We start from the raw sequence: 14,977 nt of genomic DNA on the forward strand, positions 1-14,977 counted from the left end.
CAGTACAGAGATAAGACCCTTAAAACAAATGTATTTTTGTGTTTCATAAATGCGGTAGACAGCTAAGCAATGATTTATGCTTCTGTGGCATTTTTATTTATTTATTATTTTTGCCTGACATCGGATGACCACTTTAATTTTTTTGTTTACTACTTCATTTCATATGTATTCCTTCATTGTTTTAATGTCTTCAATGTGAATCTATAATGTAGGAAAATTTTAAAGAGACATGAATGAAAAAGTGTGTCCAAGCTCTATTATAAATGGTAACGTGGGGTTATTGCGTCCTCCGATGACTTGGCGTGGAGTAACACTTACTCTTCCTTCTGCAATAAGGGAAACATGAATAAGTGTTGGAGCCGGACAAACATAACAAGCCTAAATGATCTGCTTTGTACTGACCACTTGTGTATGAGAAACATCACAGTACAGTGTCATTGACATCCCGGGAGTATCCTTGTGGAATGTCATGTCTATACTTCCTACACCATGGTGCCTGTATTAACCCCTGTATCACCATGTGCACATTTGGGTCCCACCTGGTGTGACTGCTACCACTGCACCCCTGCATTCACATATCTAATAGCAATAAATGTCTACAACAAACCTATATGGCCATATGTGCCAGGGCTTAAGGTGGCAAAAGGCTGTAGAGAGTATTAATCTATTATACTTTGATTTGCTGGTTAAAGGGACACAACACAAATTTGTAGTTTTTCCATTGTATGCCATGGGACATGAGACACACATGTACACCAACTTTTATTATTTGGGTGGAGACTTGCTATATATTACACTTGCTGGACTATTATGGAACTATTATAGTTGTATTTTGAGTCGTCATGATGGTAGTTGTAGTTGTAGGGCTACAGGTTAAAGTTCACTGACTGTTAACCATGGTGTAAATGAGAGTTAAACAAACAGAGAAGTTGTTCCCATCGCCTCCCTCTTGCTCTTAGTTGGTTGTAAAACTTCTAAAAGTTTCTTGCACTTTGCAGGCATCTTAGACGTCACGTGTTGCTGTAGCTGGGGAAGATGTGGACAGGGAGGGTCTTGCTCACAGTCAACTCTCTCTAAGGATGTGATGAACCTGGGACTGTCCTGTGCTCATTCATCACATATCTCAGCATGGAGGGGGTCTTCTGGGCAACAGCGAAACTTGTGATTCTATCAATTGTCGTCTTCTCTCCCACACGGGCAGCGGTGAGTACCGGCAATCCCTCGGATGGCAATAAGATGGGATATGGGTGGCAAAAGTGGAGGTCTCATCAGAAGTGAACTGTGATATCCAAGTAATGGTCCTGTGTATTGGTTACATCGCTTTATGACTATGATGGAAAGATTGGCGCCCATAATATGCGCCATTAATAATGTTGTTAGAAATGGGAAGGGCGGTGTATCTGTCAATCTGAATTACTGCGGGAGCTTGAAGACAAAACACCAAACCTTACAATGACCAATGCGTCCTGACAAATCCAAAACTCCAGCCTTAAAGGGAACTTCTAAAATGCTATACAATGTACAGGCATTGTGTTATAGAGCAGATTGAGATAGATAGAGTCCAGGGGGCAGTACACTCACTAACAGGACCACCCATGTGACTCATGGAAGATCAGAGTTTTCAATCAATAACTGCCACGGTGTGCTAACATCCAGGGCATGTGCCACTGCATACATGCAGCCGTGACTTTACACATTCGCAGGGCCTTTAGAGACACAAGAATGTGTACTGGCACTATTTTTATGGCGGGCACATGCAATGAGGGTGACAAGTCAGGCTGCAGCTGAAATCTCTGCCTGCACTGCAATTTCATACATGCGTCAGATGTAAGCTGGGCCCTGTCTATCAATTTATTGTACAAGAGGGCAGGGATTTGGTGCACAGTGGCCTAGGCCATGCCTCCATTAAACACTTGTATGGCCCCAATGGACAACATATATAAAGGTATGATAGGAAGCAGTTTGTTGTAACGTATGCCACAGTATGCCCCGCCACAACGCACTGGCTGAGCGCCGGGAGACGCCAGGAGCCCCCAAAGTAAGCCCGAGCGGGAACCCAGTAAAGTGTGTACCTGGGTGCAGGGGTTAAGAGTGCTAACTTTGACATACTCACAGGGGGATGACAATCCCTCTGTGAGTATGTCAACCCATTAAAGTAAATGGGCAGGTATCTGCAGTGGATTTCGCTGTGAACTTGAAGCGTAAAATCTGCTGTAGAGACAGTACTTGTGAACACGGCCTAAAGAGGTTTTCCACCATAGAGAATGAATGGAGCCATCTACTGTATTCAATACAAAGGAGCCAAGGCTACGGAGGTCAGACCCTCACAATCTCTTACTTGTCCCCTATTCTCTGGATAGGGGGTAAGTTAGTTTAAAGAGTCACTGACGTTAATTTTTTTTTGCAGAAATCAATAGTCCAGGCGATTTTAAGAAACTTTGTAATTGGGTTTATTAGACAAATATGCCATTATCTACATGTAAAAAGCCTTTTCCCAGGTCCCCCCTCCTCTTCTTTCTGTCATCCACTGCTCAGAATCAGGAAATCTCAACTGTTTTTTCATCAGTTGGATCTGTCTGGTCTATGAAGAGGGGAGGGGGGAAGGAGCGAGATTAGTGGGCAGCTGAGAGCCGAGAACAAAGGATTGCACAGTGGGGGGAGCTATTCACAATGCTATTCAGAGGTCAGAAAGGTCAGTGGTGACTGTCAGAGGAGAGAGCCCGTGATGTGAATGTAAATGAACTCTTTATCCTGTTTTGCTTCCTCTACTTTCTCTCTCCATAGGAAAACCATAAAGACAGGGGGAGAGCTTCAAACTGCTTTTTCATGATAAAAAAAATTTTTTTGGCTAATAAACCCAATTACAAAGTTTCTTAAAATCGCCTGGACTATTGATTTCTGCAATAAAAATTTTAACGACAGTGACACTTTAAGGTGGACAACCTCTTTAATGGTTACACAGTGAAAAAGGTTACAATACAGATAGAGATGATCGAACATCAGAAAATCTTAGGTTCTATTGAACTAGAACCTTGTTGAACCTTCCGTATTTGATTCCCGATGTCTTCCTGGTCTGTGGGGAAAGAGGAGATAGCTCGGGTACCGCCTGGAATTCCGGGATACAGCCTATTACCTCAGCTGAATCCCGGAATCCCAGGCGGTACCCAGGGTGTCTCCTCCTTCCCTACGGACCAGGAAGGCATCGTGAATCAAATGCGGAAGGTTCGACAAGGTCCGAGTTCGATAGAACCTAAGATTTTCTGATGTTCGATCATCTCTAAATACAAATACTATGGTAGCCATTTTTCTAGAAAAATTCAATAGGGCAAAAAAGATTAAAGATAAACTCATTGTTCACTATAATAACCAATCACAGCTCAGCTTTCACGTCTCATATAGCTCTGGTAAAATGAAAGCTGAGCTGTGATTGGTTGTTATGGGCAACAAAAAAGCTTGCTATAAAGCGGATTCAGGATTCTTTCTTCCAGTAACAGCACCACTCTTGTTCTCAGTTTGTGAGTGGTATTGCAGCTCAAGTTCATTGAAGTGCATGGAGTGTGCAGCGAAAAAGTGACCTAAATACTTAACCATGTTTGGGCTATTATTCTCAGTCAGTACATGACAGGCTGCCAATGTATATGTGCAACATACTGCACAATTGTAATGTGAACCCAATATAATATATAATAATGTGTCCACCAATACTGTAACAAGGTAAGTTTTAATATATAAGGCTCTAAAATACTTGACTATTCACATATAAAGACTGGAATATTATAGTGACGGATGAGGGATATATATAGCAGAGCTGTACAGTATTTGATGGATGAGCTGGGGCCTGGTAAGGGCACCATGCACTGGTTTGCACTATGTTGCCCCATTGCCTGTCTCTGTGGATATAGAGATCACTAATGTATTGTCCTCAATCGGGAAGGGGTGTCACTGACATCGTGATGTGAAATGTGGCATGTCCCTGTGGAACACAGGCTGTCTGCGGTGTGAACGAGAGATGCTAGTGCTCAGGCTTCTGAGGGCAAATAGCACACATACAGCAAATAGCTGCGGGTAAAGCATAGCAGCGTGGGTAAAATACCCGTCATATATTCATAATAATACCATATTGTCAGCTTAGAAGAAGATGTTTTTTTTTGAGCCTGGAACCCTGGCTAAATGATCAACAAAAGGGCCCACACTTACCTGTAAACTGTATACCGCTAAATAGTCAGCTTACAGCACAAGGTGAAAAAAGTTCCTTATTATATGATTATATGAAGACCATGCACTGAATACAAGAGTAAATATGAAGACTCTGTAAGGCAGAGGCATCAAATCTGCGGCCCCACAGCTGTTGTAAAACCACAACCCCCAGCATGCCCTGACACATCTTTCCTCCATTATTATAGGTGGATACTGATGATGTAATTACCCGAGATGAACAAATATTCCTGCTTGCCCAAGCAACGCATCGCTGTCAGACTGAGATCATAGCTCACAAGTCCAAATGGAAACTGCAGCCTTCAAATGGTGAATATTTCATATACATATACTGTATATACAGTGGTACCTTGGTTTAAGAGCTTTTGGTTTAGGAGCTCACAGTTTTTTTAAATTGTGACTTGGTTTAAGAGCTCCCTTTACTAGGTGGGAGGGGGAGCGGGGGAGGGGCATGGTCTGCATAGCGGGGTCTACAGCACTGTACTCTGACCCAGGAAGTCTTCCTCACCCTCAAAATCATAGCAGATTCAGATTCAGGCTGGGGCTTACAATAGAGGACAGGACTGTGGAGGTAATCTCTTCATAGCTGTAACATCTCTCTCCCAGGACAGAGAGTGCTGCTATACTGTGCAAACATATATCCTGCTCATTCCTTTATGCCCCCTGCAGTCTCTGTCAGCCCTTGTGTTTCCCATCCTCTCCATTACTGTACAGTAATTTATAATATCACATATTCTGCTGTTTCTGAATGTTTGTTTCATTTGTTTTACATGTTATTCAGAATAATAAATCATTATTTTTGGGGTGTGGAACCAATTGTCTGCAGTTCTATTATTTCTTATGGGAAAATTTGCTTTGGTTTAAGAGTAGATTTGGATTACAAGCACGGTCCCGGAACGAATTATGCTCGTAATCCAAGGCACCACTGTATATATACATCTAACTTTTCCACATACCATATATTAAGAATATTTTCAAGAATTAAGGCAATGTTGAATGAAGGATGACTGCAGAATCTGACTACACAGGGTTTGTTTGTAGTCTGTCACCATAGAGACACAGAGGTCTGCATAGACATAACAATAGATTCATTTTTATTATTTTCAAAATTGCATAATTTTTTAGATGCATTGGAGTAATATGAAACATTAGTGGACATATCCTTTAAGTGGTCCAAATAACCTCTTATTTAGAACTAACAATATATTATGTAACATGTATTGTAATTTGTCCTTGCTTCTAGGATCGGTCTGCCCTCCACAGTGGGATGGGATCATATGTTGGCCACAAGGATCACAAAACCAGCTGGTATCTATTCCCTGCCCAGACTACATCTATGACTTCAATCACCAAGGTAATTTGAGATGTAACATTAAAATTGTTTGCTGCCACAATTGACGTGATTGGGAGAAATTCCTTGGTCGGTTGTGGGTTGGGTTGATGTAATCGGTTGCTTTTGATAATTGTCAAAGAAGGCTATAATCACACAGATTTATATAAAAAATAATAGATTTATTACATGAAATGATACTTAGCTGCAGTTACAGATGGTACAGATGCATAGTTGTTCCACAATTGAGGAGCCCCAATGTATATTATACTCTAATTTACACCCATCTCTTTCAATGATCACCAGGGTGCTGGACACCTTCCATTCATGGTCCCAGCTGAGGCTGAACATTTGACATAACAATGCTTCTATATACTGTTTCCCACACACATAGCCAAATAGTCATCCCACATACAAACCCCGCTCAGATAGATAGATACATATATAGATGAAGATTGGGCTACTAGTACAAGGTGCTCCTCTTTTTAAGGCCATCAGAAGACAACTCCTTAAATTATAATCTTACAGACTTCTTGTTGCCAATTTTGTCAGGATTTGCCCATCGAAAATGTGGATCATTAGGCACATGGCTTCAAGTGTCCGGCGCCAACAGGACCTGGGCCAATTACAGTGAGTGTGCCACCTTGGTCAGCCCAGGGGAGAGGATCCAGGAAAAGGTACAGAACAGGGGACACTGCTAGATTTATAGACTAGGTCAGTGGACTCCAACCTGACGCTGTCCTACTGTCAGGAAATTACAACTCTTAGCATTCTCAGGTCCACACTTTCCAGGATCTTGGAGGCCATATTGCGATATATGAACATAATGAACGAGGGCAGGACTCAAAGTAAGCAAGCCTTTTTGGGCAGCCTGAAAGATGTAGTTTCCTAATAGCTTAGGAGCCACAGGTTGGAGATCACTGATCTAGATCAATACTATAATATGGATCTACAGTGTATGAATACGGATATTAAATGTGAATGCTTTCTTTCTATAGGAGGTGTTTCAGCGGCTGCGGTTGATCTATACTGTGGGATATTCTATTTCTTTGGCAACACTCCTCATTGCTCTCGGCATCCTATGTTACTTCAAGTAAGACACTCCATCATGCAATAAGAGTTGTAGGTGGTAACAGTTACTAGCCATTGACACAACTCCTTTATTAAAGCGGCTCTGTACCCACAATCTGTCCCCCCCAAACCGCTTGTGCCTTCGGATAGCTGCTTTTAATCCAAGATCTGTCCTGGGGTCCGTTCGGCAAGTAATGCAGTTATTGTTCTAAAAAATAACTTTTAAACTTGCAGCCCTGTGCCAAACAGGAGTATCTGTGCCCTAACTTTGCACCACCCCTCCATCCCTCCTCCCCACCCTCTTCATCATTAGGAATGCCACTGGAACATTTTCTCCATGCTGAACATGTGCTTAACGATTCAGCCCATGTACCGGGCTGACACAGCTGATGAATAGGAGGCAATCTGCCCAGAGCATTCCTAACGATGAGGATGGTGGGGAGGAGGGACAGAGATGGTGTGCCAGCCTAATGCATACGCAATGTAAGCCCCGACCGTTGGCCACGGGGCTGCCAGTTTAAAAGTAGTTTTTTTAGGACAATAACTGCATCACCTGCCAAACGGACCCCAGGACAGATCTTGGATTAAAAGCAGCTATCCGAAGGTAAAAGTGGTTTGGGGGTCAGATTGTGGGTACAGAGTCACTTTAATGACTTGACTTAAATTATGGCTATGCCTTCCTTCAATTAGAGTTAGATTACTCAGTTCATAATATTCTGGCCAGGAACGAATGGCCAACCTGGCAACAAATACATGGGGCCCAGGTTCTGCCAGTCCCTCCTTAGCTATAGCATTGCAAAGGTCACTCCATTAGTATTTCTATACCAATATTTCCCACAGATGCCTCTTCCCATGCCAAGACTCGTTGGGCCTGGTGCATTAACAAATCTCAACAGTGCCATACCAACCGATCAGGGTGTGGGTGTTCAGACCCCACTGATGATCTCAAGAGGTTAACGCCCCACGCTGTTGTTCTAATTGACAGCATTACCAATGAGGTCTTTACATGGAGGAAGTCCATTGTGCCACACTGTAACCTGAACTGTTGATGCTTTTGTCTCTGATCATGTAGGCGGCTGCACTGTACCCGAAATTACATTCATATCCACCTCTTCACGTCCTTCATTTGCCGAGCTGGAAGCATATTTCTTAAAGATGCTGTACTGTATTCAAGAGAGGATGAAGGGCTACTTGGTGATGAATTAGGGGCCATTGAGGCTTCAAGGGTGACAGAGCTCCACTGGGTGAGTCTTGCAGGAGCCATGTTATCATTGCACATATACTTAGAGGACATTATTCCTCCTGGTCGACAATATGGTGGAAGCAGTCGTTCACCAGTAACAAGAAGAGGTTCTAAACCCGGGATAGGGAACCTTCTGCCCTCCAGCTGTTGCAAAACTACAATTTCCATCATGCCTGGGCAGCTGTCCAGGATGTCCAGGCATGATGGGCATTGTAGTTTTGCCACAGCTGGAGGGCTGAAGGTTCCCCATCCCTGTTCTAAACCTTGAGGCTGGGTTCACACTACGTATATTTCAGCCAGTATTGTGGTCCTCATATTGCAACCAAAACCAGGAGTGGATTAAAAACACACAAAGGCTCTGATCACACAATGGTGAAATTAAGTGGATGGCCGCCATATAACAGTAAATAACGGCCATTATTTCAATATAACAAGCGTTGTTTTAAAATACCAGCAAATATTTGCCATTAAATGGCGGCCATCCACTCAATTTCAACATTGTGTGAACAGATCCTTTCTGTGTTTTCAATCCACTCCTGGTTTTGGTTGCAATATGAGGACCACAATACTGACTGAAATATATGTAGTGTGAACCCAGCCTTAATTTGTATAATACCATTGTACTGGTAGAGCCTATATCTCTAAGTATGTTTTTCATCTCTCATAGGCTGGATGTAAGGTGGCCGTCACCTTGTTCCTTTATTTCCTGGCCACTAATCACTACTGGATCCTGGTAGAAGGCCTCTACCTGCACAGTCTCATCTTCATGGCGTACCTGTCTGACCGGAGCTACTTCTGGGCGCTGACCATCATTGGCTGGGGTGAGGTTGCCTGCTGGATATCTTATGTCTGATACATGGAAATCGCCTTCCATTCCTTCTAGTGATTTTATTCTTTCTTTATAGGACTCCCTGCGGTGTTTGTATCTGTGTGGGCAAGCGTTCGGGTCTCACTAGCGGATACACAGTATGTACATTAACCCTTATTTTTGCACATGGCCACATTATCACACACAACATTCATCTAACCCTGCTGTCAGAATATATATATATATATATATATATATTTTTTTTTTTTTTTTTTTTTTTTGGGTGGTGGTGGGGGTGGGGGTGAGACATTGGTCATATGTCTGTGCTGTCTGGGCCTAGTCTTATAGTCATCCTGTTAAGCAAAATGTCTACAAGATACCCCCCCCCCCTACAGGCCAAACAGGGGAAAGAAGAGTCTGCCCTGGGTCTGTCCACAAAATTCCTTCTAAAGTCACATTAAAGTTACTGCGGAAAGGCTGAGAGTTTTATTGTGTAAATAAAGAAATGCAACACAATTGTGAGCGTGTGAATATAGCCTTATAGTCTTTCTACTTGTCTAGGTGCTGGGACCTCAGTGCTGGTCATATGAAGTGGATATATCAGACTCCGATTCTAGCAGCCACACTGGTGCGTTAATTATCTTTCCTCCATGGCTGCTCTATGGACAGGACACACTTATAGCTGTCTATGGTTTCACATAATGATGCGACCACAGAGAACGTCGGGGATTGCACAGTTGGATCGGTATATCAATGTTTCTGAACATGTCTCTTGTTCTAGGTCAATTTCATCTTGTTTCTGAATATTGTCCGGGTTCTGGCTTCCAAACTGTGGGAAACCAATACAGGAAAGTTAGACCCCAGACAGCAATATGGGTAGGTATAAGCCATCGTGGATGATCTGTCAGGTTTCATACAGTATACAGGCTTTGTATAAGGTTTAAAAATATGGTTTCCTCAGAAACAGTACCTTATGGTAGTTCAGCCCTATTCCAATCAATGTAATCCTTCACAGGCTACTGTATATATGAGGGTATCATTGGCTCCAGGCCAAGAGCAGCCATGCTTTTCTAATCTCATGTAACATTACACAATGTTTACATCTCTTCATGCAGGAAACTCCTCAAGTCGACGTTAGTCCTGATGCCGCTCTTTGGTGTGCACTATGTTGTTTTCATGGCAATTCCGTATACAGAGGTGACTGGGCTGCTGTGGCAAATACAGATGCATTACGAGATGTTTTTTAACTCTTCCCAGGTAACTTTTCGCGTTAAAAGTCCAATATGGAAGGGTAAATGTGATATTCCGATTAAACTGTTGGGATGGGGAATGTGGTAAGAATACAGATAGATATAATCGTAAAAGGAGAATTTAGTAAAGACAATAACTGTTAGAAGGTTTAAATGAAGAGTAGTTAAGGGGAAAGTAAAAGTATGTTATACATAACCTGCTGATATGTCCCCATAAGGCCGGAGATTCTTTTTTTCTTACCTTCCTCATCAATGCCAAATTTAAGTAAATCTTCACTTTATTTAAGGCAAATTAGATGGTTTGGTGCCCTGATCTGCTCAGCCACCCACCTGCCCCTCCTAATAAATATTCATTTAGCACTCTGCAGTGATGAATGCCGGGGTAAAGTCACTGCAGAGCCCTGCCACAATATTTATAAGGAGAGGGGTGGATCATTGTAGTCCCGCCCCCAATAAGCCAAACCACCAAATTAACATATTGAATAAACTAAACATTTAGCAAAAACCACTATGCCACTAATCAATCAATCTATCTATCTATTTATCCTGGGGGTGGGTGTTCTTCTACTAAGGCTCATATCCATACTTCATTGGCTAAGGTACAAAAAGAGTTACTTGTATAGCACTAGTGTTTACTTATGTAAGTGTTTAGAAGGTCAGCGCCATATTGTAATGGCTTCACTAATGGTGCCTTTACACAGAGAGATTTATCTTACAGATTTTGGAAGCCAAAGCCAGGAATGGATTTGAAAATAGGAGATATCTTAGTCTTTCCTTTATGACCTAGTCCCTCTTTATAGTCTGTTCCTGTTTATCTGTAAGATAAATCTCTCTGTGTAAACGCACCATAAGTATACAAAATATAATCCTGACAAGCGAATCAATGGAGCTGCATCGCAGAGGATAGGGGTTTCGCCACACTGGGGGCAGGCTGGCCCGTCTCCAGTGCTTCAGGCCGGGCCGGTGACCGGGAATAGACTGGCGCCATGCAGACGAAAGGGGCCACGGTACTGGCATCCACGCGCTGGTCTATTGATGTAAAAATCTTAAAGCTTTTTACCTGCTGGTACATTTGCTTTAACAGAGGATGAAGGTAAGAAAATTACCACCATTCTCAGCCCTATGAAAACGTAACGCAGGTTAAAGTCAACTAGGGGTATTCAGAGTTTATTCAGAATTTAACAACTTAACCTGTCTTAGATTGACGGCGAGTCTGACACGTGCCACCCCTCTATTCATTGTTCATTGAGTTGCCAATGAAAGCTCAGTGTGACATTCAGCTTTTATTGATTATGCGACTTCAGGCCCCATTCTGGAGATTGCAGGGGATCTCAGGGTTTAGACACCCTCAATCTGTCACTTAGCCCCCCTGTGGATGTCTTTAACTTGGAATTCCCCCTTTAGGGTATCTGCACACTACGAAATACGCACAGAAATTTCAAGCATTCTGCCAGTCCAATAGACTCAATGATGTCCTCAAACTAAATCCGTCATCCGCCCAAAGAATTGATGCGCAGATTCTGCTTGAAATTTCAGTGCGAATTCCATAGTGTACACTTACCCTTAAAAAGTTCCCTCCCTTACCACATCTGTGATGTGCCATTCCTGTTATCCTTACTAGAGGTCTATGACTAAATAGCCAACTGGGTGTTACCAGCAAGGGGGGGGGGGTGTTTCAACATTATCTTTATCCAATCAAAGTGGACAATGCTAGACAGTGTAAGGACACAGCCTCCAGCTGGTGACACCCAGTTGACTATTAAGTCATACTTTTCCAAGAACAGAGGAACTTCAGAGATATAAGAAAAGATGTTTTTGAATTGTTATGTCACAAGGAATACAGCAAATTACTAAACCTGAGATGCCATCAGTTCCCATTAAAATCCATATCTGTTTATATGCTTCAGATGTATACAGCCCTTTTTCTCAGCATTCTTTTTTTTTATAGTGCAATACACTTCAAATCATTTTAAATTCATTTTTCTTCCAGGGATTCTTTGTGGCCATTATCTACTGTTTCTGCAATGGAGAGGTAATAAAGCATTGAAACTACAATAAGTAATCTTTATTACAGTTTTCTCCTGTTCTTCCGGAAGTTTGGGTCTCCAAACACATAATGAGACCATAATGTGGTGACCCTAATTGGATCTATGGAGGCCTGAACCTTCGGATGAACAGAGGGACTCACTGCTGATCATGGCAGGTGCACTTTCAGCTTTCTATGGCAACTGTTTTATGTATTTAAAGGACCCACTTGTAGTTACATAAATCTATATCGCACATCTCTAAACATAGCCCTTAGGAAAGGCCAGGCAATGTTTCCTTGGGGGGAAAAAAAGGGTTGCAGATGGAAGAAAGCTGTCTCTCTGGTGACACCTAAATTTCTGCCCATGTTATTGCAACATAAGGAAACATTTGTTTAGTCAACGTCTGAGGTTACAGTTAACCTAAAGGGAACCTGTCACCTGGCATTGCTGCACAGAGCCCGCCCGACCCTCCGGTGGAGCCCTGGATACTTACCTTTGCTGCAAGTCCCGCTCCTGGACCCGGTTCCGGGACGGAGATATCGCCGCTGGCAGCCCTGCGCGCGCTCCAGAGATGAGTCCAACGCCCATAGAGAATGACTGCTCCAGTCATGCTCTATGGGCGTCGGACTCATCTCGGGTAATTAGCATACAGCGCACACTCACCTTCCGGCGACGATATCTCCGTCCCAGGACTGGATCCAGGAGCGGGACTTGCAGCAAAGGGTAAGTATCCGGGGCTCCACCGGGGGGGTCAGGCGGGCTCTGCGCTGCAATGCCCAGTGACAGGTTCCCTTTAAAGGACAACTCCAGTGAAAAGCTTTTCCCCAGTAATTGAAACACATTATAAAGTTAAATAACTTTGTAATATGCTTTAACCACCTATCTGCCCCTCTTCCCTATCTTCCCCCCCCCCTCAATCGCCCACCAGTAAGTGAGGTAAACTCATTTGTTGACCCCAGGCTTTTCTGTGGCAGCCATTTTGTGACAATGACATCATCAAGAGGGAGGCGGGTCTAAGCCCTGTTAGGCCAGCCTCCCTTTGTCAGATGACAGGTTGCTTAGCTCTGATTGGCTGAGGAAGATGTAAGCCATCTAACAGTTCTACAGAGTCAGTCAGACAAAGTGCATCATGGCAAAGCCCAAACCAGTAAGTGAAGAACAAATGAAGACACCAACTGGAGCTTCAGTTCAGGTTTTTTTTTTATCGGCGGCGGTGTTGTTGTTATCTTTAAGATGTGGACAACAGTGTAAACATAATTTACAGTAACTTTTAACATGTCCTCAACACCTTTAAAAACACATGGCCACTTTATTTTAAAAACAGCATCACTCTTGTCCTTAGTTTGTGTGTTTTGGAGCTCAGCTTAACTGAAGTGAATAGAGCAGAGTTTTAATTCCTCACAAAGACAGATGTGGTGCTATTTTTTTGGAAGAAAAGAGCCATTTATTTAAAACTAGTGAACTTCTTTAAATTTATGGGAAACAAAGTTGCACATATCCTTTAAAGTGAGACACAATGAGCCCATAATGCCCGCGACCCCCACTTTATCCATGGAGAACCAAAATGCTGGATTTGCAAAGGATCTTGCTGTTGATCCAGTAGCGACCTACCATGACAAGTACACACTAAAGCCCATTATATCTCCATACATTAGACAGGCTAGCTGCATCATCTTAATAACATGCAGTGCTTGTATCTAATACATGTCTTGGACATATTTCTGTTCTCCCTAGGTGCAGGCAGAGGTGCGGAAGTTTTGGTTCCGCCAGAGTTTATCTCTGGATCTCAAGCAGAAATCCCGCCTGACCAGCACTGGAGGCAGTTGTCACTATGGAGGGGTTTTGTCCCATACCACAAACAGCGTCTGCCTGAGTATGTCAGCCAGAGGCAAGCACCTGCCTCCACCCATCCAGTCTACCTCCTACCTACCGGGGTACTTCTCAAGTATATCACCCTCTGACAACAACCCTCTGCAAGGGGGACCCTCATAGGTACACATCCAATACCTCCAAACTGCCTGCAATGAGAGGGTAAGGGGATCTTATCTTTAGCACTTACAGTTTCATGACCAAGCTGATCTTCTAAGAAGCAAGGTGCTCTGACTGACGCCATCATACTGGATGTGGCTTCTACCATTCTCTCACATTCCAAGAAAGGACAGGGCTTTGCTTCAAGGCTTCAGAATGACAACAAGTAATAAAAACCTACATTTTGTTAGTCTATTACATAAATGTATTTGAGCAATTTCAGGTTTGCCTGCATTAAATTATGGGTTGTCTCATTTAGAAATCAGCCTTACACAGGTTGTGTGTAATATTACAACTTCACTATATTCATTTCAACGGAACTGAGCTGCAATACCACACACAACCTGAGGACAGGTGTGGCAGTGTTTCTGAAAGAAAGCAGCCATGAATGTTTCATCCTGGATAACCCCTTTAAAAAGTCTTTGACTAAAGAGTATGGGGCAACAGTGTACAGTGTTTCTCACATCGTAGGACCTTACAGATCTGTGCATTACACGGACAACCCACTGACTCCAATAAGCACAGTGTAATGCTTTATTTGTCCTGCAGAAACACTAGCAACTATGCCCCCTATAGGTGACAGGTGATCACTGGGAGTACCTGTGGCATTCTACATTCCACATTTTGGGGGCTTCTGAACATGGAATTGCTGACAATGCAATGACAGTATATAATGCAAGACGGTTCTGTTAAAGCTTCTGTGTGTGTTACATAGCGGCTTATTGCTTGAGATACACTGTATGTATATAGAGTCTAGAGCTTTTACTAAATAAACACATTTTTCTTACAACCTGACATGGAATTATTAGAGCTGGACCACAAAACATTGACGCTTCCTTAGCAAACTTTTAAATTTAGGATATGCTGCTTCTCCATCACATGCAATCTACAAAAAAAAGAGAAGCAGAAAAGATTACTATACTTCCTACGTTAGCCCCTAGCCACAGGATATGGGCTAAGATGCAAATCAGTGGGGGCCACCAATGCTGATCCAGAGAACGGGCG

The 14,977-nt window shown here is 42.9% G+C and overlaps 1 protein-coding gene across 1 annotated transcript; it reads left to right on the forward strand.

Moving 5' to 3' along the window:
- The first annotated feature begins 1,038 nt into the window (after positions 1 to 1,038).
- Positions 1,039 to 14,744, forward strand: LOC138773106 (parathyroid hormone/parathyroid hormone-related peptide receptor-like). Its single transcript, XM_069954079.1, has 13 exons — positions 1,039 to 1,203; positions 4,404 to 4,524; positions 5,459 to 5,569; positions 6,098 to 6,222; positions 6,544 to 6,638; positions 7,689 to 7,860; positions 8,527 to 8,680; positions 8,765 to 8,825; positions 9,229 to 9,295; positions 9,449 to 9,543; positions 9,783 to 9,924; positions 11,908 to 11,949; positions 13,679 to 14,744. The coding sequence occupies exons 1-13, from the start codon at positions 1,129 to 1,131 to the stop codon at positions 13,934 to 13,936; spliced, it is 1,518 nt and encodes a 505-aa protein (XP_069810180.1). The 5' UTR covers positions 1,039 to 1,128; the 3' UTR covers positions 13,937 to 14,744.
- Positions 14,745 to 14,977: the final 233 nt, after the last annotated feature.

This window comes from Dendropsophus ebraccatus, chromosome 14 (assembly GCF_027789765.1).
Source record: "Dendropsophus ebraccatus isolate aDenEbr1 chromosome 14, aDenEbr1.pat, whole genome shotgun sequence".
Taxonomy (NCBI): Eukaryota; Metazoa; Chordata; class Amphibia; order Anura; family Hylidae; genus Dendropsophus; species Dendropsophus ebraccatus.